This window comes from Nothobranchius furzeri, chromosome 12 (genome assembly GCF_043380555.1).
Source record: "Nothobranchius furzeri strain GRZ-AD chromosome 12, NfurGRZ-RIMD1, whole genome shotgun sequence".
NCBI classification, from domain to species: domain Eukaryota; kingdom Metazoa; phylum Chordata; class Actinopteri; order Cyprinodontiformes; family Nothobranchiidae; genus Nothobranchius; species Nothobranchius furzeri.
The window spans coordinates 38,344,171-38,371,357 of record NC_091752.1 but is presented as its reverse complement, the minus strand read 5'-3'; the positions used below and the strand labels follow the sequence as shown (position 1 = coordinate 38,371,357).

The 27,187-nt window shown below is 42.8% G+C and overlaps 2 protein-coding genes across 3 annotated transcripts in view; both read left to right on the top strand.

The window, feature by feature from the left end:
* Positions 1–27,187, top strand: part of cdh11 (cadherin 11, type 2, OB-cadherin (osteoblast)) — a 122,584-nt gene that overhangs the window by 18,780 nt on the left and 76,617 nt on the right. The window lies entirely within an intron of this gene.
* Positions 3,638–5,376, top strand: LOC139062254 (uncharacterized). Its single transcript, XM_070543124.1, has 3 exons — positions 3,638–4,733; positions 4,934–5,127; positions 5,308–5,376. Exons 1-3 carry the CDS (start codon positions 3,638–3,640, stop codon positions 5,374–5,376), a joined length of 1,359 nt encoding a protein of 452 aa, XP_070399225.1.

Below are 27,187 nucleotides of genomic sequence, written 5' to 3'. Positions count from 1 at the left end.
CTTAAAGCTGAGTGTCCAGCAGGGAGGCATTGGGTCCCATTTTTAGTCTTTAGTTTGACCCGACCAGGAATTGAACCTCGATTTCCCAGTCCCAGGGCAAACGATCTACCACTAGAGCACTGAGCGGGGATGGAAATGATCAGATTCAAAGATCTTTAGAGACAAAACATTTAGCAGAATATAAATAAAACTTAAATATAAAAAAAAGAAATCAGCTTCAGCTGGCTAATGAAATCACTGTTGACAGCGGGAGTCGAACCATCAGGACTTGGCCAAAGCAGTCACTTTAACCGCTGGACTACTAATCCCAACAAACAGCTGACTTGACTAAGATGCTGTTATAGGCACATTTTTACATTCCTATACTTGCACTGGCTGTTCCCTTTAAAGTTTGGATCTGTTTGTTTCAGGTTCTGCAGCTGGAAGCATCCTTAGATGAGGACTGAAGCATCTAGTTGACGAGGCATGACTCACATAGACGTACACCATGGGATCCTTTCAAAATAAAAGAACAATGCCAGAAATTCTGGATCTCACAGAATTATTGGCACCTATGCTGTGCTGGAAAATGGACCCCTGTGTAAAAGCATTGTGGTAGTTGGTAAACCATCTGGTTAATTACCATCACCTAGTGATCATGTTAGCAGCACGTACCAGAAAAAAAACAAACACTTTGACTTTAGTTTATAATTGGGCACTTAAGCTTTTTCCTAGATCATATTAATACTATTTTAATTAGCCATAAACAGTTTATAGACCATTAATAGACAGTTATAACGGAATCAACAAACAAGAAAATTGTCTGACTCCTTGTCAGATTTTTAGGTTATTGTTTCATAATAATGGTTCAGAATGTACTTTACACTAATAAACAGTTTATAATATATTAATAAAGCCTTCATAAGGATTGTTTTATTGTGAAATTTATTATGGAAACTAAACCATTGTCTTACATCAATGCTAAACATTTGATTTATATATTTGCTAAATGTTTAGACCAATCATGTTTTCATAAGAACCACATTCTTCAACTCTCCGTTCCTCCTTTTCATTGATGTCTTCTTCCTCCTAAAAGCGTTTTCTGTCTGCTCTTTGAGATCTTAACAGGCACATTTTCCGCCTGTTTTAACTCTTAAGGGGGACGTGAATTATTCATTGGGTTGTGCTGCCGGGTCACTCTCACACCCATACATTTGTAAATGAGGCCAATCTACCTTTATGAGTCCCTGCACTTGTAGCGACCTACATCTGTTTGCATCCCCACATCACGGAGGTGGAAAATAGTAAGAAATATTTCAGTTTTAGAAGAAAAAGGTGTTTAAAAGTAAATTGGAGTCATGTTTAGGTAGGCAGGGTCAATAAGCAACGAGTAAAAGTCAGTCACACTCTCCTCAGCTATGAATATGAGAAGATGTGTGTTTAGACGAGTCTGGAGCTCAGGTCTTCAGACAAGAAGTCTTTTGTCCAACAATAATTGTGCACATGTGAGCGTATGCGTGTGCATGCGTGTGTGTGTCTTTTAGCTGCAGAGTGCTGAGTGCCGCCAGGATTTGTGGCTGTGCTGCCACAATGACCCTTTCATCCAAAGAGCCATGCGATTGTGTGTGTGTGTGCGTGCATGTGTACGTGTGTGTGTGTGTGTGTGTGTGTGTGTGTGTGTGTGTGTGTGTGTGTGTGTGCGTGCATGTGTACGTGTGTGTGTGTGTGTGTGTGTGTGAATGATTTTTTGCAGACCTCTTTTTTTTCCTGAGACCCAATCTCTTTATCTGTCCAGAACAATAAAAAGATTGAGGCCGGGAGGTACACACACACACACACACGCACACACACACACACACACGCACGCACACACACACATGCACACTCACACCACACACACGCACACACACACACGCACACCACACACACACACACACACACACACACACACACATGCACGCACACACATACACACACACACCACACCACACACACACTCACCACACACACACACACACACACACACACACACACACACACACACATGCACGCACACACATACACACACACACCACACCACACACACACTCACCACACACACACACACACACACACACACACACATGCACGCACACACATACACACACACACCACGCCACACACACACTCACCACACACACACACACACACACACACATGCACGCACACACATACACACACACACCACACCACACACACACTCACCACACACACACACACACACACACACACATACACACACACACCACACCACACACACACACACACACACACACACACACACACACACACACACACACACACACACACACACACGAGGACAGACAGGAACAGGTGTAATCTACCTAAAATGTCTGTTTCTCATCTTGAGCTGGTTATATTTTCCATCTCAGCTTTGAGCTCTGCCCACTGACACACTCTTATGGGGACAAAAGGTACACTAAACTTGTGTTTGTTCCTTTTTTCTGTTGTACTATCACCAGACAGCTGTATACCAACACCAACACATGTAAAAGGTCCCTGATTACAGCCTCTTGAGGAGACAATTTTAAGAGCCGGAGCGAGGTGGGAGACATTCGTTGGCGCAGAAAATAAAATCTTTTTAGATAAGAGCACATTAGGTGGGAAAAGACGAGAGGGAGGTGAAGCGCTTTAGTAGTTAGCGGTGAGACGGAGTTTCACCCCGCAAGAGTGAATGAAAACTAAAACCAACAACCCGAGCCGTGGGTGGAAACTTAATTTTCGGTCGGAAGCTTGAAGAGGCTTAAATTATACTTACTATAAAACAAATAAATAAATAAACGACGGCAGGTTTTTAGCTAGAGCAAGTCGCAGTCAGCATTTTCCAAACATTTGGATGCTGAATCAGGAGAAACTAAATCTAGAGCGAGAAGAAACTCAGAAATGGAAATGGAACGAGTAAAAAAGAGCTGCACTGTAAATAAAGTACAGGAAGATGACTAATAATAATAATAAGAGAAGAAGCGATGCTGCAGCGAGGACATCTGTGTCCTGTAGGGACAAACCCAGACCGACACCAGTCACACACTCCATAGGCTTTGATGGCATTCTTTTTGTTCCCTCCTTTCTTCTCCTTGCTCTCTTTCTTCCCTTTTGGCCTCCTCAGACTTACGTGATGACTTTTCCATGGCTGGGCCCGGTTCCCCCTCCTGCATTGGGTTGTGTGTGGTTTTGGCATCTCACCAAGCTATTTTTGGCACTAGCAATTGGTTGTGCACGCTAAGCAACGTCTGGGTTTTGGTCCCCACTGCTCTTACTCATATTTCATATATATCTTTTTTTTCCTGACATTTTTTCCAGCTTGACTCAGTCCAGCTTCTTGTTTCTGGAGATTTTCCGTTTTCTATCTTTGTTTCAAAGCAACGAAACACGGAGGAAATCTTTTGTGTGTTTTTATGGGAATTAAAAGTTTTAAAATGTGATGAAATCATCTTAAGTCTTCGAACGATTCTGTTAAACTAGGACAAACCTTTAGTTTTCTCGTCTTTATCCATTTAGAAGTTTTTAATTAAACCAATGATCTGGTTTTATTTAAACTGTTAAACAAATACATTATTAGCATTCCTTTTCCCACCTGAGTGATTCACCTGGATGCCAAATGCAGAAGGCCTCAGTGCTCATCTTCATAAAGGTCACTCAGGACAGGATGGGACGGGACAGGACAGGACAGGACGGGACGGGACAGACGGGATGGACGGGACAGGACAGGACGGGACGGACAGGACGGGACGGGACGGGATGGTTTCAGGACAGGACGGGATGGACGGGACAGGACGGACAGGACAGGATGGGACGGGACGGTTTCAGGGCAGGACAGGACAGGACAGGACGGGACGGGACGGGACGGACGGGACAGGACAGGACGAACAGGACAGGACGGGACGGGATGGTTTCAGGACAGGACAGGACGGGACGGGACAGGACAGGACGGGACGGACAGGACAGGACGGCATGGTTTCAGGACAGGACGGGACGGGATGGACGGGACAGGACAGGACAGGACGGGACGGACAGGACGGGACGGGACGGGATGGTTTCAGGACAGGACAGGACGGGACGGGACGGACAGGACAGGACAGGACAGGACGGACAGGACGGACAGGACGGGACGGGATGGTTTCAGGGCAGGACAGGACAGGACAGGACAGGACGGGACGGGACGGGACGGGACGGACGGGACAGGACAGGACAGGACGGACAGGACAGGACGGGACGGGATGGTTTCAGGGCAGGACAGGACGGGACGGGATGGTTTCAGGGCAGGACAGGACAGGACAGGACAGGACAGGACGGGACGGGACGGGACGGGACGGGACAGGACGGACAGAACAGGACGGGATGGGATGGTTTCAGGATGGACAGGACGGGACGGGATGGTTTCAGGGCAGAACAGGACAGGACGGGACGGGAAGGACGGGACAGGACAGGACAGGACGGACAGGACAGGACGGGACGGGATGGTTTCAGGGCAGGACAGGACGGGACGGGACAGGACGGACAGGACAGGACGGGACGGGACGGTTTCAGGGCAGGACAGGACAGGACGGGACGGGACGGGACGGGACGAACAGGACAGGACGAACAGGACAGGACGGGACGGTTTCAGGGCAGGACAGGACAGGACGGGACGGGACGGGACGGGACAGGACGAACAGGACAGGACGGGACGAACAGGACAGGACGGGACAGGACAGGTTATAAAAAAGTTGGAAGGTCACACTGACACCTGCCGCTGTGCAAAATGTACCAACGCTTCAGACTGAAGCCAAAAAGGACTGTTCCAAATGGTCAAACGTTGAACCCATTTTCATGCGGTTAAAAGTAAACAGCTTAAGAGGTGGAGCTTCTGAAATTAGACTCAATCAGTGAAGGTTCTGTCTGGGTGGTCCTGAAGGTGGTGAGGCTATCGTTACGGAAACGAGGGTTTGTAAAAATGTCTTAGTTCTACATTTTAGTGCAGGGTGGGCGCCAGAGACAAAAGCTGTAGAGCAGTTTAGAGTTTCTGTGAAGCAGAAGGAGGGAGAGGCTCTGAATCGTCCTTCATTTGCATCACAGTCAGCTGCAGTTAAAGGGACATTCACTTTAATGGTGTGTGTGTGTGTGTGTGTGTGTGTGTGTGTGTGTGTGTGTGTGTGTGTGTGTGTGTGTGTGTGTGTTAGAGCTGCAGGGACACCCAGAACACACACACACACACACGACTAACAAATGTCTTGGTTGTGATGTAAACGATCAGCCTTTTCATGTCTGTTGTTTGTTCCTGATGAAAAGTCGGTGGCATCCTGCACCGATCCTTCTGACCCACACATCCTCAGCAGAGACCAGACGCGGAGTTCTTAGAAAACCCTGAAGTGTTTGTCTGAGTAAGACTAGCCTCCTCTGCCTACTGAGATTCACGGTTCGTGTTGTGACACATCAAAAAGAGCGTCTCCCTGAACGGAGGAAGACGGTTTGGCCCGTTTCACTTTAGTTCTACCAGAACCACAGAAAGAAGTAAATTACTGGTGAAAATCAACCAAATAGAGTAGAAGGAGTCACGGCTCGTCTGGGAAAAGGTGCTGGATCAAAAAGTGGAATAAACAAAACAGAATTGACAATTCCTGATGAAGGTCTCTGACCGAGAGCTTGACCAATAAACTACTTCATCGCAGATTGAAGTGTGCGGATTCTCATTTTGAAAATAAACCAAATGAAAAAACATAAAAGATGTTTTAGCCAGTTTAAAAAGTTCTCTTTTGTTTTGTTCTGTTTTTACAAAGAACTGCAAATCAATTTGAACAAAATATCCCTTTAATGTAATTAGCTTTATATTTCATAAGATGAAGAGCAAATGTCCCAGTTAATCACATCAAACTGGAACAGCAGCTGATTTGATCTGATGCAGTTTATTTGTTTTTATAAACAACTTTATGTCATCAGAAAATGTCCATCATTACCTCATTAATCTGATTTATTACAAAAGCAGCTTGGATTGTTCTCATTAGTTCAGCAAGTTAATTTGAGAACATACAGAGATGTCCGTGCCACAGCCAGAGATCCTTCTAGAATAATTTAATGTCTGTTGTTGATGTGTCCCTGATAGAGCCAGTTAATCATCTCCACAAGGCCAGAAATCAGCACCCTAAAGTCTTAGTTCAACACTACTTTGGTGTTGTTTCTGAAGGGCTGGACTCATTCTGCACTTGGCTGCTGGCAGACAACAGCAAGAAGAAAAGTGGGTAAATCAGATCAAATGATCCTTGGTTTTCCTCTGTAACAAATAAACACAACTAACATTTGAGGTTTTGACCTCCAGTTCAGCTACTTTCAAGCTTACTGGATTGATTAAAGTGGAAGAAAACCTCAGCTTGGGAAAGTTTGGGGATTTTTTTTTGCACTGCTTAAAATATGGTTGGTGGGTTCTTCCAGGAAATTGTTTGGGGTCGGTTAAAATGAGAGTGACTTCAGATTACACATTCAAAAAAGTAGAAAGACCAAGTCAACTCATTTCTTTTTGCTCTGAGGCATGTCTCCTAATTCACTTCTAAAATGTACACTCTGCTCTGAAAGGTCAGTGCTGGTTTGTTTTCTGACATTCAACAGATTTCAGTCACATGTTTAACCCTCTCAGGCTCAAAATAAGTTTGGATAAAAGGACGAACAACTAAGTCCTTCGGGGTACTTCTGAGTTAAAACATGCTCATGAAATACGTATGTGGAGTAACCAAGTAGGTAGGTTTTAACTGTTGCAAATCAGATAGATAGATAGATAGACAGATAGACAGATAGATAGATAGATAGATAGATAGATAGATAGATAGATAGATAGATAGATAGATAGATAGATAGATAGATAGATGATAGATAGATAGATAGATAGATAGATAGATAGATAGATAGATAGATAGATAGATGATAGATGGATGGATGGATGGATGGATGAATGGATGGATGGATGGATAGATTGATAGATAGATGACATAGATAGATAGATGATAGATAGATAGATAGATGATAGATAGATAGATAGATAGATAGATAGATAGATAGATAGATAGATAGATAGATAGATAGATAGATAGATAGATACTTTCTTTAAGAAGTAGAAGTTTACCCCATTGCAAACTTCTGGCTACTTCTTCTTCGTTGGTGTGCTAGTATGAAAGGGGTGCATTCATTTTAACAGCTCCGACTTGTGGATATGCAAATCCATTGGTTAACGCTCTTGGCTCAAGTAAATAATTTGTTTTGTTGTACAGGCCAGGGGGGCCTTGGGGACAGACAAGGGCCAGAGAGTCAAATGTAAGCCTTTTTAAATTACATTGTACCCCAAGTTTAATGTCATTGAAATGGGGAAACAATTCAGGCCACAAAATGGGCAAAAGAAGCTGTCCCACAGCGCATCTGTCTTCTTTAGACTCTCAGAACTTGTGAAGCCTTTTAATAGCTCTTTTTACACGACACACCATGCAAGCAAATCGGTGTAATATTACCTCAATGGCATGTCTATAAACGCGCCATGCCGGCATGGTGTTGCGCGAATTGTACGGCATTCGTTCCTCCTCGCTTGGTAGTAATATTGCGGTGATGGTCTGTCGTATGCGCCCTGGCGCAACAGAGGCAGATGTCATGATGACGTGGGGAGTTGTTGCTGAGCTCTGGCTGGCAAATTTATTGAAAATGAAAGTAAACACAGGCAATAAGGTTTGCTTTTTGAACACAATCAGCTGAGATGGCAAACTGGAGTGCCGCAGCGCTCCACAAGCCTCTCTGTTAGAGCTGAAGTTCAGATCACCAGAGACTGCACAGGGACTGATGGGGACAGACACCTTTAGGAGCTGCTTGTTAAAAAAAAACTTAACGATCACGGCTTCAATCGCAATAAAAAGCAAGTTATGTCCAAGATAAACGGAAGTCTGTGGCAGCACAGAGACCGCCCTCATACCCCCTTCATGCCGCCATCACCTCATCTTTTGTAAAATTGCCACGATTGCACCACATTACTGCCACGGTCTGATCTTATAAACAACCTTTATCCTCCCCACGGAGCTTCGGCAAATCCCGTTCTGCAAACGCTACGGTCCTGTAAAAACAGCTTTACTCTCCTGACTTGAGCTCCTCTTCCAGCAAATCCAAATTAGCCAAATAAACACAAATAAATGAAAGCTCTTGTTTCTCTCTCTATCTGGAAAATGCCCAAGTAAGTGATGAGGTGAAAAAGCTTTGAACCTGATTTAAATTGGTTTGACCTCTGGTCATGTCTTTAATCAACCTCCAGCACAAAATCCCTGTCGATTCCTGGACGGGCTTCGTTTCAAAAGGTTGTAAATCCATGCAAACCATCAAGCACCCAAGAACATCAAATCAGATATCCTTCGTTTTGCTAATAAAACCGTCAGTGCCTGTTACGCTCCGCTTTGAGTTTTCTCCAGGTATGAGTGTCACAACTAGCTAGCAAAAGCACAAGCGTGCCTTTGGGATTTGGTTTGATAGAACACTAAAAAGAGATGTCCTGTGTAAAAATCTGACTGAGATAACAGGTTGTTCACCTCCAAGAGAGTTTCGTCCTGGTTTTTAATCAATCAGCAATCTCTCTATGTGCTTATCTACAGCTCGGGACACACCCAGCGTCTCTGCCCTTCGTCTTCTTCTTTAATCTTTCACTCTGGCTCTCCACATGGATCCCCGAGGCTAGACAGGATCTGTGGCCCTGCTAGCTCTAGTAGTAACGACAGGCAGGCCTACCTACCCATCTATCTATCTATCTATCTATCTATCTATCTATCTATCTATCTATCTATCTATCTATCTATCTATCTATCTATCCATCTATCCATCCATCCATCCATCCATCCATCCATCCATCCATCCATCCATCCATCCATCCATCCATCCATCCATCCATCCATCCATCCATCTGTCTGTCTATCATCTATCTATCTATCTATCTATCTATCTATCTATCTATCTATCTATCTATCTATCTATCTATCTATCTATCTATCTATCTATCTATCTATCTATCTATCTATCTATCTATATCATCTATCTATCTATCTATCCATCCATCCATTCATCCATCCATCCATCCATCTATCATCTATCTGTCTATCTATCTATCTATCTATCTATCTATCTATCTATCTATCTATCTATCTATCTATCTATCTATATCATCTATCTATCTATCTATCCATCCATCCATCCATCCATCCATCCATCCATCCATCCATCCATCCATCCAAATAATAAAAGAAAATCCTCTTTACTCATGAGCTCTCTGGGTTCTTTTGGATTTAGTTCTAAACAACACTGCTGTCTAAAACACATTGCAAGTACACTGAGATCTACCTATTGTAGTAATTTCAATACCCTTGTTCATCTCTTTAATGAAATGCCAGGTCCTCACATATTTATTATTTACAATGTTCCTCATTCAAATTTATTCCAGACTACACAATTTTATCAGTTTAAGTTCATTTAAAATCTAATCTATACAGTTAAATGTTTTAATAACAGCTATATATACAATACATTTTTGGTTATATGCATTAATTTGGTAATATTTTAATTTAAAACCAACATATTACAGTCTAATTCAGTCCATGTAAAGCTCATTACCCAGATCAGTTATTTTCCATTATTTATTTATAGACGTCTGTTTTAGGAGGAGAAAACCACTTGAGATGAACCATCTGGTTCTCAAGTGGGACTTCCTACTTTACAACAAATAAAGAACAAGATAACGGAGTCAGTAAGCAACACGGCCAAGTCCAAAGACATGAAGCACCAAGTCAGAGGGAGCAACCCTAAAACTCACACATAAACAAAACAAAAACAATCGATAAGTAATAAATAAAAATCCCTGCTGTGGCACACAATAAAAAATGTATCGATCACACTTTGCAAAAATAAAGTAGGCAGTGCATTGAGTACTATAGTTCTACTAAGCAACGGAGTCAAAAGTCTGCATCACATGGCCACCAACAGAATGACTAAACAAACAAAATAAGGAGATGGACCTTAAATCTGCAGGTAGCCTATTCCAGTCTTGGAGAGCTTTAACCCAAAAGCTGCTTCTTTTTTAAAATGAGGATTTACAAAAGTGAGCTGGTCATTGATCAGGGTGTAGAGAACTGATCAGTACTAAATATAGTACTGAAAATAAGATGGAAAGGGATAATAATTCATTCACGTTCAGATAAATTTATTCTTATTTTACTGTCAGGTCCAAATCAAAGCTTGAGTTCACTGTTGGGAAATTAACAATGACATCTAGATACTGTCCAATCCAATCCAATTCAACCTACAACACAATTCCTTCAGGTCCATTCCAGCTGTGTGGAGAAACTCACCTGCATTCTAAAAGCCACTGACAAGGTCACACCGTTCATTCAAATTCATCTGTAGTTCATCATATTTAAGAGATAAGATTATTCATCCAACCCAGATCTTTTCAAGTCTGTCATCAGATCAAATACGTTGAATATGATGTCATCTATTTAGAGAGGCCCGATTCAGTCTAGTTCAGTCTAATTAAATAGGGGACTTCTACATCATTAGTAATAATTATTTTGATTATTACAAATAATTATATTATGAATAAAACTAAACTTGGTTGATTAATGAAACTAAATGTTTGATAACAGATTTTCTGTTTTGTTTTACAACCACACACACACACACATCAACACACACGTGTCAATAACTGCAGCCGTCTGAGGAAACGGATCAAATCTATCCGACCAAAACCATTCAGCAACTATTCCCACATGAATCCTGAAAGACTTCAGCGTTCTACCTTTCCTCATACAAACACACCTAGTGGAAAACAAAATCCTAGAAACACACACCCACACACAGAAACACACACCCACACACAGAAACACACACAGACATACATGCTGCAGGGCTGCCACTGCTCTATTATTTTTCTGAAGTGGCTTTTCAATTCCATCGCTGATGCTTGAGGGAGTGTGCGCGCGTGTGTGTGTGTGTGTGTGTGTGTGTGTGTGTGTGTGTGTGTGTGTGTGTGTGTGTGTGTGTGTGTGTGAGGTTGTGAAAGGTGGGTGCAAAGGGGTGCTTGACAAAGATTATGACATAAACCATTTATAGTGCTGACCGAGTGTTTGTGTGCAGCCAATGACTGTACGTGTGTGTGTGTGCGTGTGTGTCTGTGTGCATGCGTGTGTGTGTGTATGTGTATGTGTGTGTGTGTGTGTGTGTGTGTGTGTGTGTGCGTGCGTGTGTGTTTGTTTGGACATTAAATTCTCTGCTCAGGTTAGTTTGGTGCAGGACACATGGCATGATGAGATAGAAAAAAAGAGCGTGAAGAAGATGAAAGGTAAGAAAACAGAGACAGGACCATGGCTCTCGACCGGAAATGGGTGGCTTGCCAACTCCGGGTCGGGGGAGAGGTCCTACCTCAAGTGGAAGAGTTTAAGTATCTCGGGGTCTTGTTCACGAGTGAGGGTAGGAGGGATCGGGAGATCGACAGGCGGATTGGTTCGGCGTCTGCAGTGATGCGGACGCTGAGCCGATCTGTCGTGGTGAAGAGGGAGCTGAGCCAGAAAGCCAGGCTCTCGATTTACCGGTTGATCTACGTCCCAATCCTCACCTATGGTCATGAGCTTTGGGTAATGAACGAAAGAACGAGATCACAGATACAAGCAGCCGAAATTAGTTTCCTCCGTAGGGTGGCCGGGCTCAGCCTTAGAGATAGGGTGAGGAGCTCGGACATTCGGGAGGGACTCGGAGTAGAACCGCTGCTCCTCCGGATCGAAAGGAGCCAGTTGAAGTGGTTTGGGCATCTGGTCAGGATGCCTCCTGGACACCTCCCTGGGGAGATGTTTCGGGCATGTCCTGCCGGCAGAAGGCCCCCGGGTCGACCCAGGACACGTTGGAGACGTTACATCTCCAATCTGGTCCGGGAACGCCTTGGGGTCCTGCCGGAGGAGCTGGTGGAGAAGTGGAGAAGGCCGGGGAGAGGACGGTCTGGAGCTCCCTAGTTGGGATGCTGCCCCCACGACCCGGACCCGGATTAGCGGAGGAAGACGACGAGGACAAGGACACAGAGGACATGAACTAACTTCTTGTCTTTTACCTCTCATCAAAAATATGTGAACATTTTACTTGGTGACTGTGAAGTTTTATTTAAATCTGTCTTCCCTCTTTCAAAAAAGGTGTCCTTACACCTGCTGTGTCGCCACATGCCAACAGCTCCAGGTAGCTTTTAGCGTTAGGGTTCATTAACAGGTGCAAACATCAGGAAGCTAAAACCGGTTTAGGATGTAGACTTTGGAAAAGAGAAAAGGGTGGGATTAAGGGCTTTGGAGTGAAACCAAATGAACGGCAAATAGATTCATCTTTGCACTCAAAGATTCAATCTGAGAAGTACGTAGAAGCTTGAGTCCTTTTGCTGCTGTAGCGTACGTCACACACATACCAGTGGAATATGCTAGATAGAGACGGAGGCAAAAGGAGTGACAGGAGCCCTGGCACCGGCAGTGACATCATTTCTCCACCAACTGATGTTTTATCATTCCTGCAGCAGTTAAGAGACTAATTGATTACGACGACCCCTATTTTCTCACTGCAGTGTCTTCATTGATCCAGTTACTGCTGCTGCTCAGCTCTCATCGAGTGATTTTCCCAGTCATTACTGCCAAGATGAGGACTGTTTGTGAGTGGCCATTTAAACGACTTTAATGCAAAACCTCACTCAGTTCCTCAGAGAGGAGTAAAACAGGTCGATACGGACACCAATATCTGTTAGGGCAGCTCTTTAACTTCATATTTTAAGTCAATTAGTTGTTTAACTGAAGCGGAGGTCGAATTAAAAGCGTTCACTACTAATAATTGGCCGAAATTGACGGGGTTCGTTATCATCTTAAAAAGAATATTGATGGAAACATCAAGAGTGCACGAGAGACTCTCACACCCAGCTTGTAAAAGGCGGGATCCATTTTGGATTCATGAACACCCATCCATATATGTGTTCATCTAATCTACTTATTTAATGTGTTACTGAAGTACAGGTCCAGGGGAAGCCTAGACTTCTGTTTCACCAGCTACTCATTGGGGAAAGGAAGGCTTTCTCCCATCAGTAAGGATATATGATCCTTCCTCCAGAGTCTCCATCAGTAGGGAGCGCCTGGAAAATCTCCAGGGAAAGACTATCAAGAGGAATCCTTGCTAGGTTCCTAAAACCCCAAATGTGTTTCCTTTGGATGTGGAGGAGCTGCGGCTCTCTGAGCCCCTCCTGGAGGGTGGCATCACTCTGCTTGTCTTAAAGAAGAAGAAGAAGAAAAGATCTTTTCTATAGCGGCTCTCAAGATAAAAATCACGAGGCGCTTCACAAAAACAAAAAATGTAAAAAAGAATTAAGAAAATGATTACAAATATATTTTAAATGAGCAACTGTAGACAATTGTGATTAAAAAAGGTAAAGAAACAGAGAGAGAGTGAACAGGAAAGAGGGAAATCAGTGTATCCTGGGGAAGGTGGAATAGGTAGGAGAGCAGAATAAGGAGAGGGTGTTGAAGGTCACATCAAAGTCTGGTGAGTTTTCAGCTGCTTTTTAAAGGAGACCACTGAGTCCACTGATCTCAGGCTCAGGGGGAGAGAGTTCCAGAGTCTGGGGGCCACAGCAGCAAATGATCTGTCACCTTTGGTCTTTAGCCTGGTGCTGCACAACCAGTAGGCTTTGACCACTGGACCTCAGGGACCTGCTGGGGGTGTAGGGACTAAGAAGATCACCAGTGTAAGATGGTGCCTGCATGTCCATGTAAGGCCCTATAGACCAGAACTAGGATCGTGAAATGAAACCTGACCAGGGCTGGACTGGGACAAAAATTCAGCCCGGGCATTTTGACTGGAGACCGGCCCATGTTTTTTTTTGGAAAAGACATTAAGCCTTATGCTGTTTCTGACACACACCAACGTACACTTTCTTATTGGTAGTATTTATGTATCAATCTAATAAACGTAAACCTACACCATCCTTCCTATCCTGGTATTCTAAAAAGTAGGGTTGGGGGTAACTGATTATTTTTAAAATGATTATTCTGACGATTATTTTATTGAATAGTCGACTATTCTAATGACTATTTAGATGATTAATCTAGTGATTACTTTTCTATTGCACAATTAATAAAAACCAAAAAATTCTCAAATTCCTCCAAAAAATTGATAAGTTGTTACTGTAAGAGAATAAACACTACAGGCCTTCCATTTTGTATAACACTGCTTTTATTGTGTTGCGGTTGTTTATGTTCTGGTGACGTGTAGAACTTGGGAGTGCAGGCTGCTGCCTGAGAGGTGGTTGGAGACGGAGTGTCTCCATGCTGCTTTGATTTGTTTACTTATGTGCATGAGGCAAGTGGTGTTACGACCCTTCCTGGGGAGTCACGTGTTTCTCCTATTTTAACTGTAAATCCTTCTTGCTGTTATATTTATAACAAGAAACAGATATTCGGACAGAATATTTTCATGTTTATTCGAATATGATTGTGGAACACACCCAGCATTATAATAAATGAAGTAATGTTTATGCCAATTTAAGCCTTTATGGGTGACCAGGACTCTGTGATCAATTTTTGGCAAGGGAAATTATCATTTGTTGCCATTTTTTAGGTGTTTATGAATGTGGAAGACACCCAGCATCCTGTGATGGCACTAATCACATCAAGAGATAATAAATAAGGTAATATTTAGGTCAATTTAACCCTTTACACGTGACCAGGACACTGTAATCAATTTTTGGCAAGGGAAATGATCATTTGTTGCCATTTTTGAAGTGTTTATGAATGTGAAAGACACCCGGCATCCTGTGATGGCACTAATAACATCAAGAGATAATAAATAAAGTAATATTTAGGTAAATGTAACCCTTTATACGTGACCAGGACACTGTAATCAATTTTTGGCAAGGGAAATGATCATTTGTTGCCATTTTTGAAGTGTTTATGAATGTGAAAGACACCCAGCATCCTGTGATGGCACTAATAACATCAAGAGATAATAAATAAGGTAATATTTAGGTCAATTTAACCCTTTACACATGACCAGGACACTGTAATCAATTTTTGGCAAGGGAAATGATCATTTGTTGCCATTTTTGAAGTGTTTATGAATGTGAAAGACACCGGCATCCTGTGATGGCACTAATAACATCAAGAAATAATAAATAAAGTAATATTTAGGTAAATGTAACCCTTTACAGGTGACCAGGACACTGTAATCAATTTTTGGCAAGGGAAATTATCTTCTTTTTTTTCTTTTTTTGCCATTTTTGGGGTGTTTTTGATGATACAGTAGGCAGTATGAGTACAGTAACGTCAACAGATAATACATAAAACCCTTATTTGGTCAATTTTAGCCTCCATGAAAATCTTAGCGATTCAATCACTTTTTGGCAAGTAAAATGCCATTTTAGTTGTCTACAATTAAATCATCAATAAAGAATTTAAAGATATTTTGAGGCATTTCTTATAGGTAAACGGGAGGGTGTAGTCTATTTGGCAAGTGACAATCTTAATTTTATGTGCTGAAGTGCTTTTATCTTGTTACTTTTAAATAGAGCAACGTAATGTATAGATAGTAACCTACACAGTGTCATTGTAAAGCCAAAGCTTGATCATTTTAAATACTTTTTTTCAAGTAAAAATGTGCCCCAAACTAGTTAACTGCGGCTCCATGTCAAGTGGACTAAAGAAAGGAAGGGGGAAAAATAAAATCGCTGGAGAATTGTTTATTTCCATTTATACAACGTTTACATTCAATACAGGGTACCATTTTACATTGTTTATTTATTTTTTTAGTATCAAGGCTGTAACATAAAGAAAGCCAGTTCTTACCACAAAGTTTGTGGCACAAACCATCTTTCAATCGCAAATATTGCAAAAAGGATTAATATATCCTCATTGTGAACCTTTAAGACAAATAGCAACACTTAAAACAACTTCCAAACTGGAAAAACTAATGTGGCAAGGTGCAGAAAGGAGTGCCCGGGCGGGATTCGATCCCCAGACTCCCGGGTGAGACTCATATGCTCTAACCAGTCAGCCAAAGAGACATCTCCTTGGCTAAGTAGCCAGGGCGCATGATCTATCGGGACATTGTGGATGCTCACACTGCCACATCTTCCTCCCTCTTTCCACAAGCACGTCCTCGTGCTCCCGCGCAGGGTGCCACAAACACTGCCACACTAATATCCGCGATAAACATCTGTTTAAGTACCGGAAGAGGTTATCTTTGCTTTCTGAATGTCCATATTGCTAGATATGCCGAGTTTTAGGGCGAAATCCTGGGGAATTTTGTCTAGAAATGCAATTACCTAACCGTGAGCGATCCCGCGGTGGCTAATCATTTTTTGGCAGCGAGTCAATTTATGGCACAACACCGGCTCGGGTTTCTCCTCCTCCTCCCTCTTTTCTTCTCCAACCTGTCGCTGGGCTAAGGCTCCATCACTTCCTAAATTGATTTTACTTGAACCTTCACTACCAAACAACTGTGAGATTTTAACACATGTGCCAGCATCAGCCTGAAGGGCCAGTTTCTTTTTTAGTCGAATTTTCTCCGCTCCTCCTTTCCGTTTTTTGTTCTCCATTTTGTAAAGCTCGTCTGTCTGTTTACTGAGATTCACAAACAACTGGCGGGTGCATCAGACCTCTGGCTATTGGTCCAGCCCAAGGTGTATTATTACCAATTGGCCAATCCACCAACTTTTACGAGGCGTCGCGTGGGGCGGCGCGGGCAAGTTGTCCGCAACAACTAGAGGCCAGGAAAAAAAAAAAAAAAAAAAAAAACAGACACCGGCCCATAAAAGATGAAAGGGTCGGCCCAGCGGGCAGTTACCCGCTATGCCCTATGGTCAGTCCAGCGCTGACCCTGACCCAAACTTCACAAACCTCCAGTACCTCACACTCCACCAGGAGTAGCATCGAATGTTGTTCTACTTTACCTTGAAATCAATTTCATGTCAAGTTACAGTAATGTGTGTGTGTGTGTGTGTGTGTGTGTGTGTGTGTGTGTGTGTGTGTGTGTGTGTGTGTGTGTGTGTGTGTCCGCCCTCTGGCAGGGGTCGTAACCTCTACCTGCTGACTGTGTCTCCTTTCCTAAATTAAAAGACTGCATAATGTTTCATACAGTGCTAAAGCTCTCACACACACATTTACAAGCTGCAAACAAAGCACCCATGACCACACTTATACACACACACACACACACACACACACACACACACACACACACACACACACACACACACACACACACACACACATCAATGTACAGCACATCGTGTTACCTGAATTAGGACAGAGCTACTGCAACTGATGCAGAGAAACTCAATAGGCTTTTAGCATTCTTTTCGCTTGGAAAGCAGGGCTCACCATCACCGTGCCGACTAGATCTGATGGTGCAACAGAGATGGATCTGGACCGACTCTGGTAGCCCTGTAGGATTTCTGTAGAAGACAAAGAGAGGCTGATGAGGACAAACTGTCAACAATTTGTCTCACGAGGTGGATTTGTTTCCAGTGTTTTGTTTTTTTGATACTGTCTTGTGTGGCCAGGCTAGCCTCCTCTAACAGGTTGGATTATTTTTGTAGCTCTGTGGTTTTGGCTCGCTGTCATTTAATTACTCTGATTCTGACATGCTTATTTCTGTCTTTGAAGATCTGGCGCGTCTCGTTAGCTCCCGCTGGAACTTCCAAGCTACTTCATGTGGCACAGACATCGTCGTTTGAATAGATCTGCAATAAAAAAATAAAATAAAAAGCTTTAGCTGCATTCGAAAGTAGTCTGAGAACATGCCAAATTCAATTTAGCCTGGAGTTTTACAGCCAGCCTCTGGTGAGGGATAGAGAAGGAGGTGAGGACGAGGATGTGGATGTGGAGGGGGTGGGGGATGGGACAGATACAGGTAGAGAGGAGATTGAGCGTAATCAAGAGAGATAAATGAGCGACTGTAAATGTCACTCGACTCAGCTGTGCAGCAGGGAGGGGCTGACTGACAGAACAAACATCCTTACATTTAATGGACCTTTTTCATTTCTGTGTTGTCTCCAGATTAGGACGAACCATAACTCAAAGATAGAGGTGTGTGTGTGTCAGTGAGATACAAGTTCAGTCATTTAAACCTAAAGCTGATTTTAAAGGGCAGGATGACCTTCAAGGTTCACATTTCTTGTCGTATAACTTTTAAGCTGACGTCTTCGTACGCTCTTTAGGACTCAGCTGTGCTGTGGTCAGAGCCCCAGCCTGGCCCCTTGGATAAAAACTCATTTACCCTTCTGTCAAAGGGAAACCAGACAATAATAGTTTAGCATGGTTCTGTTTGCAGTGTTTGTAAAAACATCTAATGAAGCAATGGACAGATAATAAAAATGGCTGCCACAGCCAAGGCAGGGATGCCCATCACCCAGTTTGTTTGGTTGTTGAGCTGAAAGTTGCTGTTGTCAGTAGCTAAGAGTCATCCCCGACTCAAAGACTACATGTTGCACACAAGGATTCCCATAAACATCCATGCATATATGTTTTGTGTAATGTTCAGAAAGCAATCATTACACACATCCACCCTACACCTTTGAGTTCAATACAGCTCCAGATGGCCACTGCAGCTAAAACTCCAGGAGCGGACTGGATACAATCTTTCCTTTAGACATCTCAGCGTAGGTCTACATCTACGCAAAAATGTCTCCTGAGCCACTGAGATGATTTTTATAAAACTATGAAAAATGTATGATTGGATGTACTTAAAATTTTAACGTGGCAGTAGTTGAGTCATTCGCAGCACACAGTCTAAACCAGGGGAGGACAATCCTGGTCCTCAAGGGAAGCTAGCCAGCATGTTTTAGTTGTTTACCTGCTCCAACACACCTGATTCCTGGATGAATCAGCTGTTCTGCAGCAGATTGTTTCAGCTCGGCGTCTCCTTGTAGGTCTGCTGATGAACACAAGATCCTTCCTCAGGAATAACGACCAGCAGCACAATCCTGCAGCTTTCACACTATCATTGGCATCAGTCATCGTCCGTTTGTGAGCTTTAAGATAAAACTGCAGCAACACATAAACTAATACTGAATGATGGCGATTCTTTTTCTTTTTTCTTTTTTGATCCAAATGGAAAAAGATGCAAAGGTTACAAATTCCTTCCTGCATGGGTGTTAACTCCGATTCACTGTTGCTCAGCAGAGCTTCCTGTAATTGAAGCATATGGTGGACCATTCTGGTTGATTTATCAATGCCACGGGTTTTCAGCACCTCTTAAAATAAACAGCTACGTCTCAGCGAGCCTAAGAAGTCCCTACCAGATGTACAGTAACTTTCAGAGCAAGCTACTTATGAAGTCTGCATGGCCTCCGTGGACAGAACTGAAATCCATACAGTGTTTCTCAGCAGCTCTCCTCTCTTCCTCACCATTGCTCTCCTTTTCTTTTCTCTCCCCAGTTGCCTTTTAGAGTTGTCATTGGAGAGTGACCTGCATTATCTATCTCTCACCCGCTCTTCCCAGCTCTGTCTCTTTCTCTGTCTGAATGGAGATTTAGATAAGAGACTCTGAGCTGCAAGAGAGCGGCTGCTGAATACCAAGAGACAGACCGCTGGAAGAAAGGAAAGGCCGGAGCGGAGCAGAGAGCAAGGGCCACATTTACTGAGCCTTGTTTCATACTCATCCCAGTTCAGGTTATTTATCAGGCAGGTGCTCTAAGCTGAGAGTGCAGCTCATTTGGTGCATGAAGAGGAAGTGTCACCGCTCTCTGGCAGACATTTACATACATGGGAGAATTATGCAAACAAAAGGGGATGGTTAGGACTCTGCATTCAGCTGTGTCCTAAAACCAACGTCGTGCAGCAGAAACAAATACGGTTGGCTTAATAAGTGCAGATTCAGTATTTTACAAAATGAGATTTCATAAACAACCAGTTTAGTGTGTGTGTGTGTGTGTGTGTGTGTGTGTGTGTGTGTGTGTGTGTGTGTGTGTGTGTGTGTGTGTGTGTGTGTGTGTGCAAATCCTTCAGGTTTTTCCTCATGCATGTATTTGTCAGTCTGTGTTGAGGTGTGAGAGATTCCTCTCATCTGTCACATTCCGCATGTGCCATGCACACACACACACACACACACACACACACACACACACACACACACACACACACACACACACACACAGAAATTTGAAATGTCCCTGAGGTGATCGATGAGGTGGTGATGGAAATGTCATCTGGTGCTAATACATTTATCATCGCTCATCCAGCCTCATGAATTTCTCCTTTTTGGTTTTCAATCATTTTTGCTCTTTTGCCATGAGAGCATTTAAATGTGGTGATTCACAGGACTGACTGCGCTTCTCTCTGAGGAGGCGCGCTGAGCGTGTAGGCATCCAGAGCTCTGACTAAACTCGCTAATTAGTGGGCAGGACAATGACAGCCTGTTTTTGCATGAACCCATGCAACGGTGGTTGTAAATAAATAGCTGGTCGTGCCCCAAATCTCTGAGTAGGGAAGAAAAATCTAAAAACCAATAAGTCAGTTGTAGAATCTGCAACTCAGTGTAGATCACTGGCAATAAAAACCACAAAACATTCCCCTTTTAGGTCCAAACAACATTGTACCCATACAATTTTGCCCAAAACATGTTTTTGATCCCTCCGGGGTTTTATTTCTTGTTTCTGCATCAAAAAGATGAAGCTAGAGATCAAAGAGAGAACTAATCACAAAGAGCTCACACAATCTGCGTGGAAGTCATTAGCTGATTGTATATAATAATTACAGCGTGTCAGAAAGGAGTCTTTAAATACATCCATGCTACACTTATATTTATATTCATGAGCTAAAAATGGAGAACATCAAGACCCAGCTGATGACTGTCAGTTTGCATCCTTTTGATGTCAATCATAACCAATTTAAATTAAAGGGCCAGCATTCCTTGAAGGTATGCACATCACCTGCTGCTTTTCAGTTTTGACCTAACATCGTCTCGTGTGGCTGAAGTTCTAATCTTGTGGTCAAATCTTGAAAAAGTATGTTATGCACTATCTCATGTCATCTATTAGCTCTTGACGCATGGTTAGTGAATGACTAAACTAATACCACACTGAATTGTGGCCAAATAGATGCTAAATCTTTGCCTGGCAGGCCATCTTATATAGGTGAATATATAGTCTGGCCACCAGCCATTGCAACAACACTGTCATTTGAAACAATCTATAGTTGTTTTTTTTTTTTTTCATTTCTTTTCCTCCGCTTATTCAGGCCCGGGTTATAGGGGTAGCATCCCTAGACAGCCCTCCCCCAGCTCCTCAGGCAGGACCCCCAGGTGTTCCCGGGCCAGGCTGGAGATGTACTTGCTCCAACATGTCCTGGGTCGACCCAGGGACCTCCTGCCAGCAGAACATGCCCACAACACCACCCCAAGATGGCAGTCGGCATCCTAACTAGATGCCCAAACCATCTCAGCTAGCTTCTCTCGGAGGAGCAGTGGCTCTACTCCGAGTCCCTCCCGAATGTCCGAGCTCCTCACCCTATCTCTACTGCTGAGCCCGGCCACCCTCCAGAAGAAACTAATTTCAGCTGCTTGTATCCGCGATCTTGTTCTTTCAACCCAAAGCTCATGACCATAGGTGAGGGTTGGGACGCAGATGAACCAGTAAATCGAGAGCCTCGCCTTCTGGCTCAGCTTCTTCTTCACTACGACAGACCAGTTCAGCGTCCGCATCACTGTAGATGCTGCTCCAACCCACCTGTCTATCTCCCGCTCCCTTCTTCCCTCCCTCGTGAACCAAGATACTTAAACTTCTCCACTCAGTTTTCTTTCAAACGGTCTCTGCATGAAATCAGACAGCTTTAGGACCAATCAAAGCAAATAGTTATTTGATGCATTCATTGATAAGGATGTTGGTCAATGGGGCGGTCCGCAATAGGCTGTTACAGTAACAAATACATAATTTTCTGAAATAAAGGACTTGGGTACCTCTACCTGCTCGTGTCTTGAAGAAAAGCCCAACTCTAAATCATCCAAAGTTGACATCAAAGCTGTTTTCTCTGTTGTAGCACTAGCATTAAGCCCTCCCAATAAATAAAGAGTACTGTGATTGGCAAGGCAAAACTATGCTGATCAGTGGCAGATCTGCTGAGGCTACAGTGGAGCGTGGTTACCGACATGTAGAGCGAAATCTTTATACTGCTGTGTTGCTCTAGATTTCAAGGCTACAGAAGTTCAAGCCATTTTTCCATTAGCAACTGTTGATCAATTATGACAGCCATCTTTGATTAAACAAACTTCAAAATGTATTAATTGCAGATGTGCAACCCGTGATTACATTGTGTGTTTCTTTAAAATGCATCCAGATGTGATACTTTGCTAACAGACAAACTGGGTTGTCTCCAACAGCTATTGGGAACCTTTAAAGTGTGACCAATGGGGACGAGTCTTCGCTAATCCACCATTAAATCTTATCTCAGTTCCTGGAAAATTAACTGCATTACAGCAATTTTTTGTTATTTATACAGTTTTTATTTGAGAGTTTCTGCACTCTGTAGGGTCGATGTTGTGGTACCAATACTGTTGCAAGCATTAACAATGACAAAAAAACAGTCTAAATATAACAACACAAGCCATCTTGAAGGGGAAGGCTAACACACGAGACATTTTCCTAATAAAACTCCAGACCTGATTATAAAATACAATGTAGGACTTTGTTCTGTTGACTTAATGAAGCCGATTGTGTGGCTCTGGTGGCCATCATGAATCTATTTTTTGAGAATCCTTTAAGTTGTTCAAGAGGGTTTCTTTACAAACTGAGAAAAAATACACAAAAATAATTGCAAGAAGTGTTTCCATGCCGATATTCCAAAAAACAGGATGACATCAGCCTTGATCCATGACTGACAGCAGGGATGTAGTTGTGATGTGACACCAGCATCAGCCACGTTTACATTACAGTGTTGATGTTTTATTTTCATGCTAGATTTGAAGTATGTTGTTGGTGTTGTGTGTGAGAAGCCTGCGTCAGCGAGAGGTCATTACATATTCATGCGACTGTGTGTTTGTGTGCAGGCTGAAGTGCTGTGTGAGTAAGAGACTGTGTCATAAAATAACCAGCTATCTAAATGAAAATCATGGACGTGTGAGGGAAGTCATAAGAGAGTGTGTGCATACATAAGTGGCTCGGCCATGCAGAACTGAACGTGTAAAAACCCTTTTTATTGTCTCTCCTGCCTTCTTCTCCTCCTCACATCGACTTCATTCATCATCTACCTTGCGCCCGACTCTTCATCCCTCCACTCCACCCTGTCAGTCTGATGACTGCTGCTCGTTTCTCTCTGTCTCTCTAAGTCAACATGTCAACTGCGATATATCTCCTCTCATTATCATTATCCGTTTGTGTGTTGCTGTCGTTGGTCGTACGGTGATGTGAGTGTGCGACTTTTCATCTGCATGTGTCATAGCATTGTTTTATGTTGGCTCCTCATCAGCATCTGGTGTGTGTGTGTGTGTGTGTGTGTGTGTGTGTGTGTGTGTGTGTGTGTGTGTGTGTGTGTGTGTAGTTTTCACAAACATCACAAGCTGCATCAAAAGAAAATGTCACACTTGCGTTTTGTATGATTCATTACAGCAAGACAGATTCTTACAGAGATGAGTTTACCTTCTAATGACAACGGGAAGCTGCATGTTGTGGAGGGTGCGTTGTGAAGTAATACGCTGAAAACCTCACAGCTACATTTGATAAGATTTAGCTTGAAAAAATTGCTAAACTAAACATTTAGAAGTAAATCTGAATATCAAAAATAAACTAAAATATTCTGGATAAATTCTAAAAAGACGAGATTAAATCTGAGTATCCTTAAATTGATATTTATGATATAATATTTAAAATGAAAATCATAACGTTAATAACAACTATTTTGAATAAAGTCTAAATATTCAAAGATAAATCTAGTTTGGTCTTAAAATATACATAAATATATAAATTTAAGCCTTGAAATGTTAAAGTTGCATGTAAATATTTAAATATAAATTAAAAATTTGCGAGTTTAAAACTAAAATTGCTGCATGGTGGTGCAGTGGTTAGCACTGTTGCCTCGCAGCACGAAGATCGCAGGTTCGAAACTCGGCTGCGGCCTTTCTGCGTGGAGTTGCGTGTTCTCCCCATGCATGTGTGGGTTTCCTCCGGGTACTCCGGTTTCCCCCACAGATCACAACATTCCCTATAGGTTATAAATTGTAAGTCGCTTTGGATAAAAGCGTCTGCTAAATAAATAAACATAAACATAATACACATAAAATTAAATTAGAATGAAAATGTGGGGTAAAGAAACCCCCCATATAAATCCTCCCAGTCCTTTTTTAAGTCCAGGTTTGCATGAATCTGTTGAGCCACGCATCACATATGAAGCGAACCAAGGCAGAAGCTCTGATAAATGATCCATAACGAGTCTCAAGTTCTAACCCGCAAAAAGTCACCCATATTTTATTTTAGATACATTTCTTATATTTTTGGCATCCTAATTTTGCAGGATAGAGGCATATTTATTTTAAAGGAGTGGATAACTCATTTAATCAACACAATAACAGTGGTCTCTAGTAGCAATGAATCCCATGTAAGTTGTTCTCGGGAGAAAAAAATATACCGGTGCATCATTTCATCGTCGTCTTCCTCCGCTTATCCGGGTCCGGGTCTCGGACATGCTCATCAAAATATACCGCTGCATCATTTCTCAGACCTAAAAGTTGCCCACATCACTGCTGGGCTTCAGACGGCAGAGTTTAGAGTCTTATTTCCTGATATTTGGACATCTCGCCCTGGATTGGATAACAGAAACATGACTCTACCACTGACTTGCAACGTGGATGTTTTTTCTCCACAAATAACACAAGTCTGGAGGAGCATCTGCTGTGTGGTGAAGTTGCTAATGCTAACAGCTAGCTTAAACTAGATGAGACATTCTTTGGTGATTACCAAATGTTGCAACACATTCTCACACCCTAAGCGTCGGAAACAAACGCTTGGTCAGCCACCCTCCACATCAGACCCCAGACGCCAATAGTGCCCTTTTTCGTTACTTAAGTGCGAAAAGGGGTTTTTCCCTTTTGTAACTGCAGATCCCAATGCAGCGTAAAACTGACGTGATGGGATGTCCGCTGATGCGGCACCGAACCAGCTCGTTTAACCGCACCTAAACCTTAACGTTTCACTATTTATAACCTTCCCCTCTCCCTCATCTTAACCTTAACCCTCTTGCTACCTAAAACGTTACTCTCACTGTGATCAAGCGTTTGTTTCCCGTGCATTCTGACTGTGAATTTTCGTATTTGCCGCCCAAGGGGAACGTTAGAACATACCATCTGGCGAGGGGGAGGTTACACATACCCTCTACTTTTAACCTCCACCTTGGTAGTTGAAACCTCCCCCTCGCGTTGCCTCGGTCCAAACTCGACCAATCACGAGGCGGCTCCCGCCGTTCACTTCATAGAGCCGGCTTTTAGAGCGATCGACACATCAATAACGTGTTCGCTAGCAAGATGGTTAAGGTTAGGATAGGGGTGAGGGGAAGGTTAAATAACAAGAGGATAAGGTTAAGGTGAGGTACAATGAGCTTGTTTGGTGCCCTGGCTGCGGACATCCCATTGTGTCAGTTTTACGCTGCATTGGGATCTGCAGTCAGAAAAGGGAAACCCCCTTTTCGCACATAAGTAACGAAAAAGGGCACTTTTGGCATCAGGGGTCTGACGTGGAGGGTGGCTGACCAAGCGTTTGTTTTTGATGCGCTGGGAGTGAGAATGTGTTGCATGTTCAAACAACAACAGCCTTTGATGTGAGTCAAGATGGGTGAATTCGTAAATGTTATTCACGGTGTGACGTAGATCTTTTCTGTCAGAAGCTAATGGAGGAGATAGGTGTAGAAGACTTTTCTTGTTCAGCCTGCATGAAAATCTCAGTGACTGATTATTATCAGAAAAAACATTCAAAAAGAACGTTTCAGTCAATCACAACTTTAAAAATCTATCTTTAAGTTGAAACATTCAGAATGTAACTTTATTTAGATTTAACTCAAAATTTGTATTTTTGGGTGATTGAATATTTGTTAAAATACTTATTCATGGCATTATATTTCCTTAAATACTTACTTTTTAAAGAGGCATGCCTTATTTCATGGATGTTACTAGAAGCTAAATGTGGCAAATTGTAGTAATTCATAATATAAGTATTACTTTACTTGTTATCACTTACTCTACTGATGATAAAACGTGTTATCATCTGTAGCAGTAATCCCAACTCCCTTCCCCGAGGGCCGATATCCAACATGTTTTACTGTTTTTCTGCTTCAGCACGCCTGATTCTAATCAGCAGCTGATAACCAGGCTTCTGCAGGGCCTGATGTGCTGCTGAACAGGTGAATCAAGTGTGCTGGATTAGGGAAACAACTAAAACATGCTAGATAACGGCCCTCAAGGAAGGAAGTTCACTGATGTGTAGAGTACATGTGTTATTGGTATTTCTCAATGTGAAGACGTCTGGCCTCACAAGGCGACATCTGCGAGGTCAGGCGCCTTGCTTACGAGGACACTGCCTTTCCTTCGTCAAAGACAACGATTAAATGGATCAGACTTGCATCCCGTGACTGCGGCTTTCACGGTCACGTCACCTCACGTCACATGTGAGATAGCGTTATATTTTATATGTATAAGTTTCAATATAAATGTATAATGAGCCTTTTACTTTTTAAATTGTGTATATATTTGTTAAATTAAATATGTAAGCGAATTACTACCTGCTAGCCACCGATGCAGCAACTACTAAGCAACTAACCAACCTTAGATAACTTCTTTTGATAGCTGCCTGTTCCTGAGCAGCCATGCTTTTGAAAACCCCGCACTGTAGGGACATTTTTGACCAAGGTCAGGCTACAAGGCACCTCCACAAATGTTTTTGTTTATTTATTTGGCAGAAGCAGTGCTAACAACTGCACCACCATGCAGCCACCATGTATCTTTCTCAGCTAGCTAAATGGCTGACAAACAGAGAACAGACACCTCAGTAGAACATGAACATGAACATTGAAACACACCTTGGGGGTTGCTGATGACATTTCTCCTAGGCAACCGGGGCGGGACCAACACATCAAGGCGAGGTTCCTTGACATTGAGACACACCCTATAGGGAGCCTAAGTC

Coding starts and splice junctions, on each gene's coding strand:
- LOC139062254 (XM_070543124.1), top strand. CDS start 3,638: ATGCAGAAGGCCTCAGTGCTCATCTTCATAAAGGTCACTCAGGACAGG. Junction 4,734..4,933: donor GACAGGACGGGACAGGACAG/GTTATAAAAAAG, acceptor GTGGTCCTGAAG/GTGGTGAGGCTATCGTTACG. Junction 5,128..5,307: donor AAGGGACATTCACTTTAATG/GTGTGTGTGTGT, acceptor CCTGATGAAAAG/TCGGTGGCATCCTGCACCGA.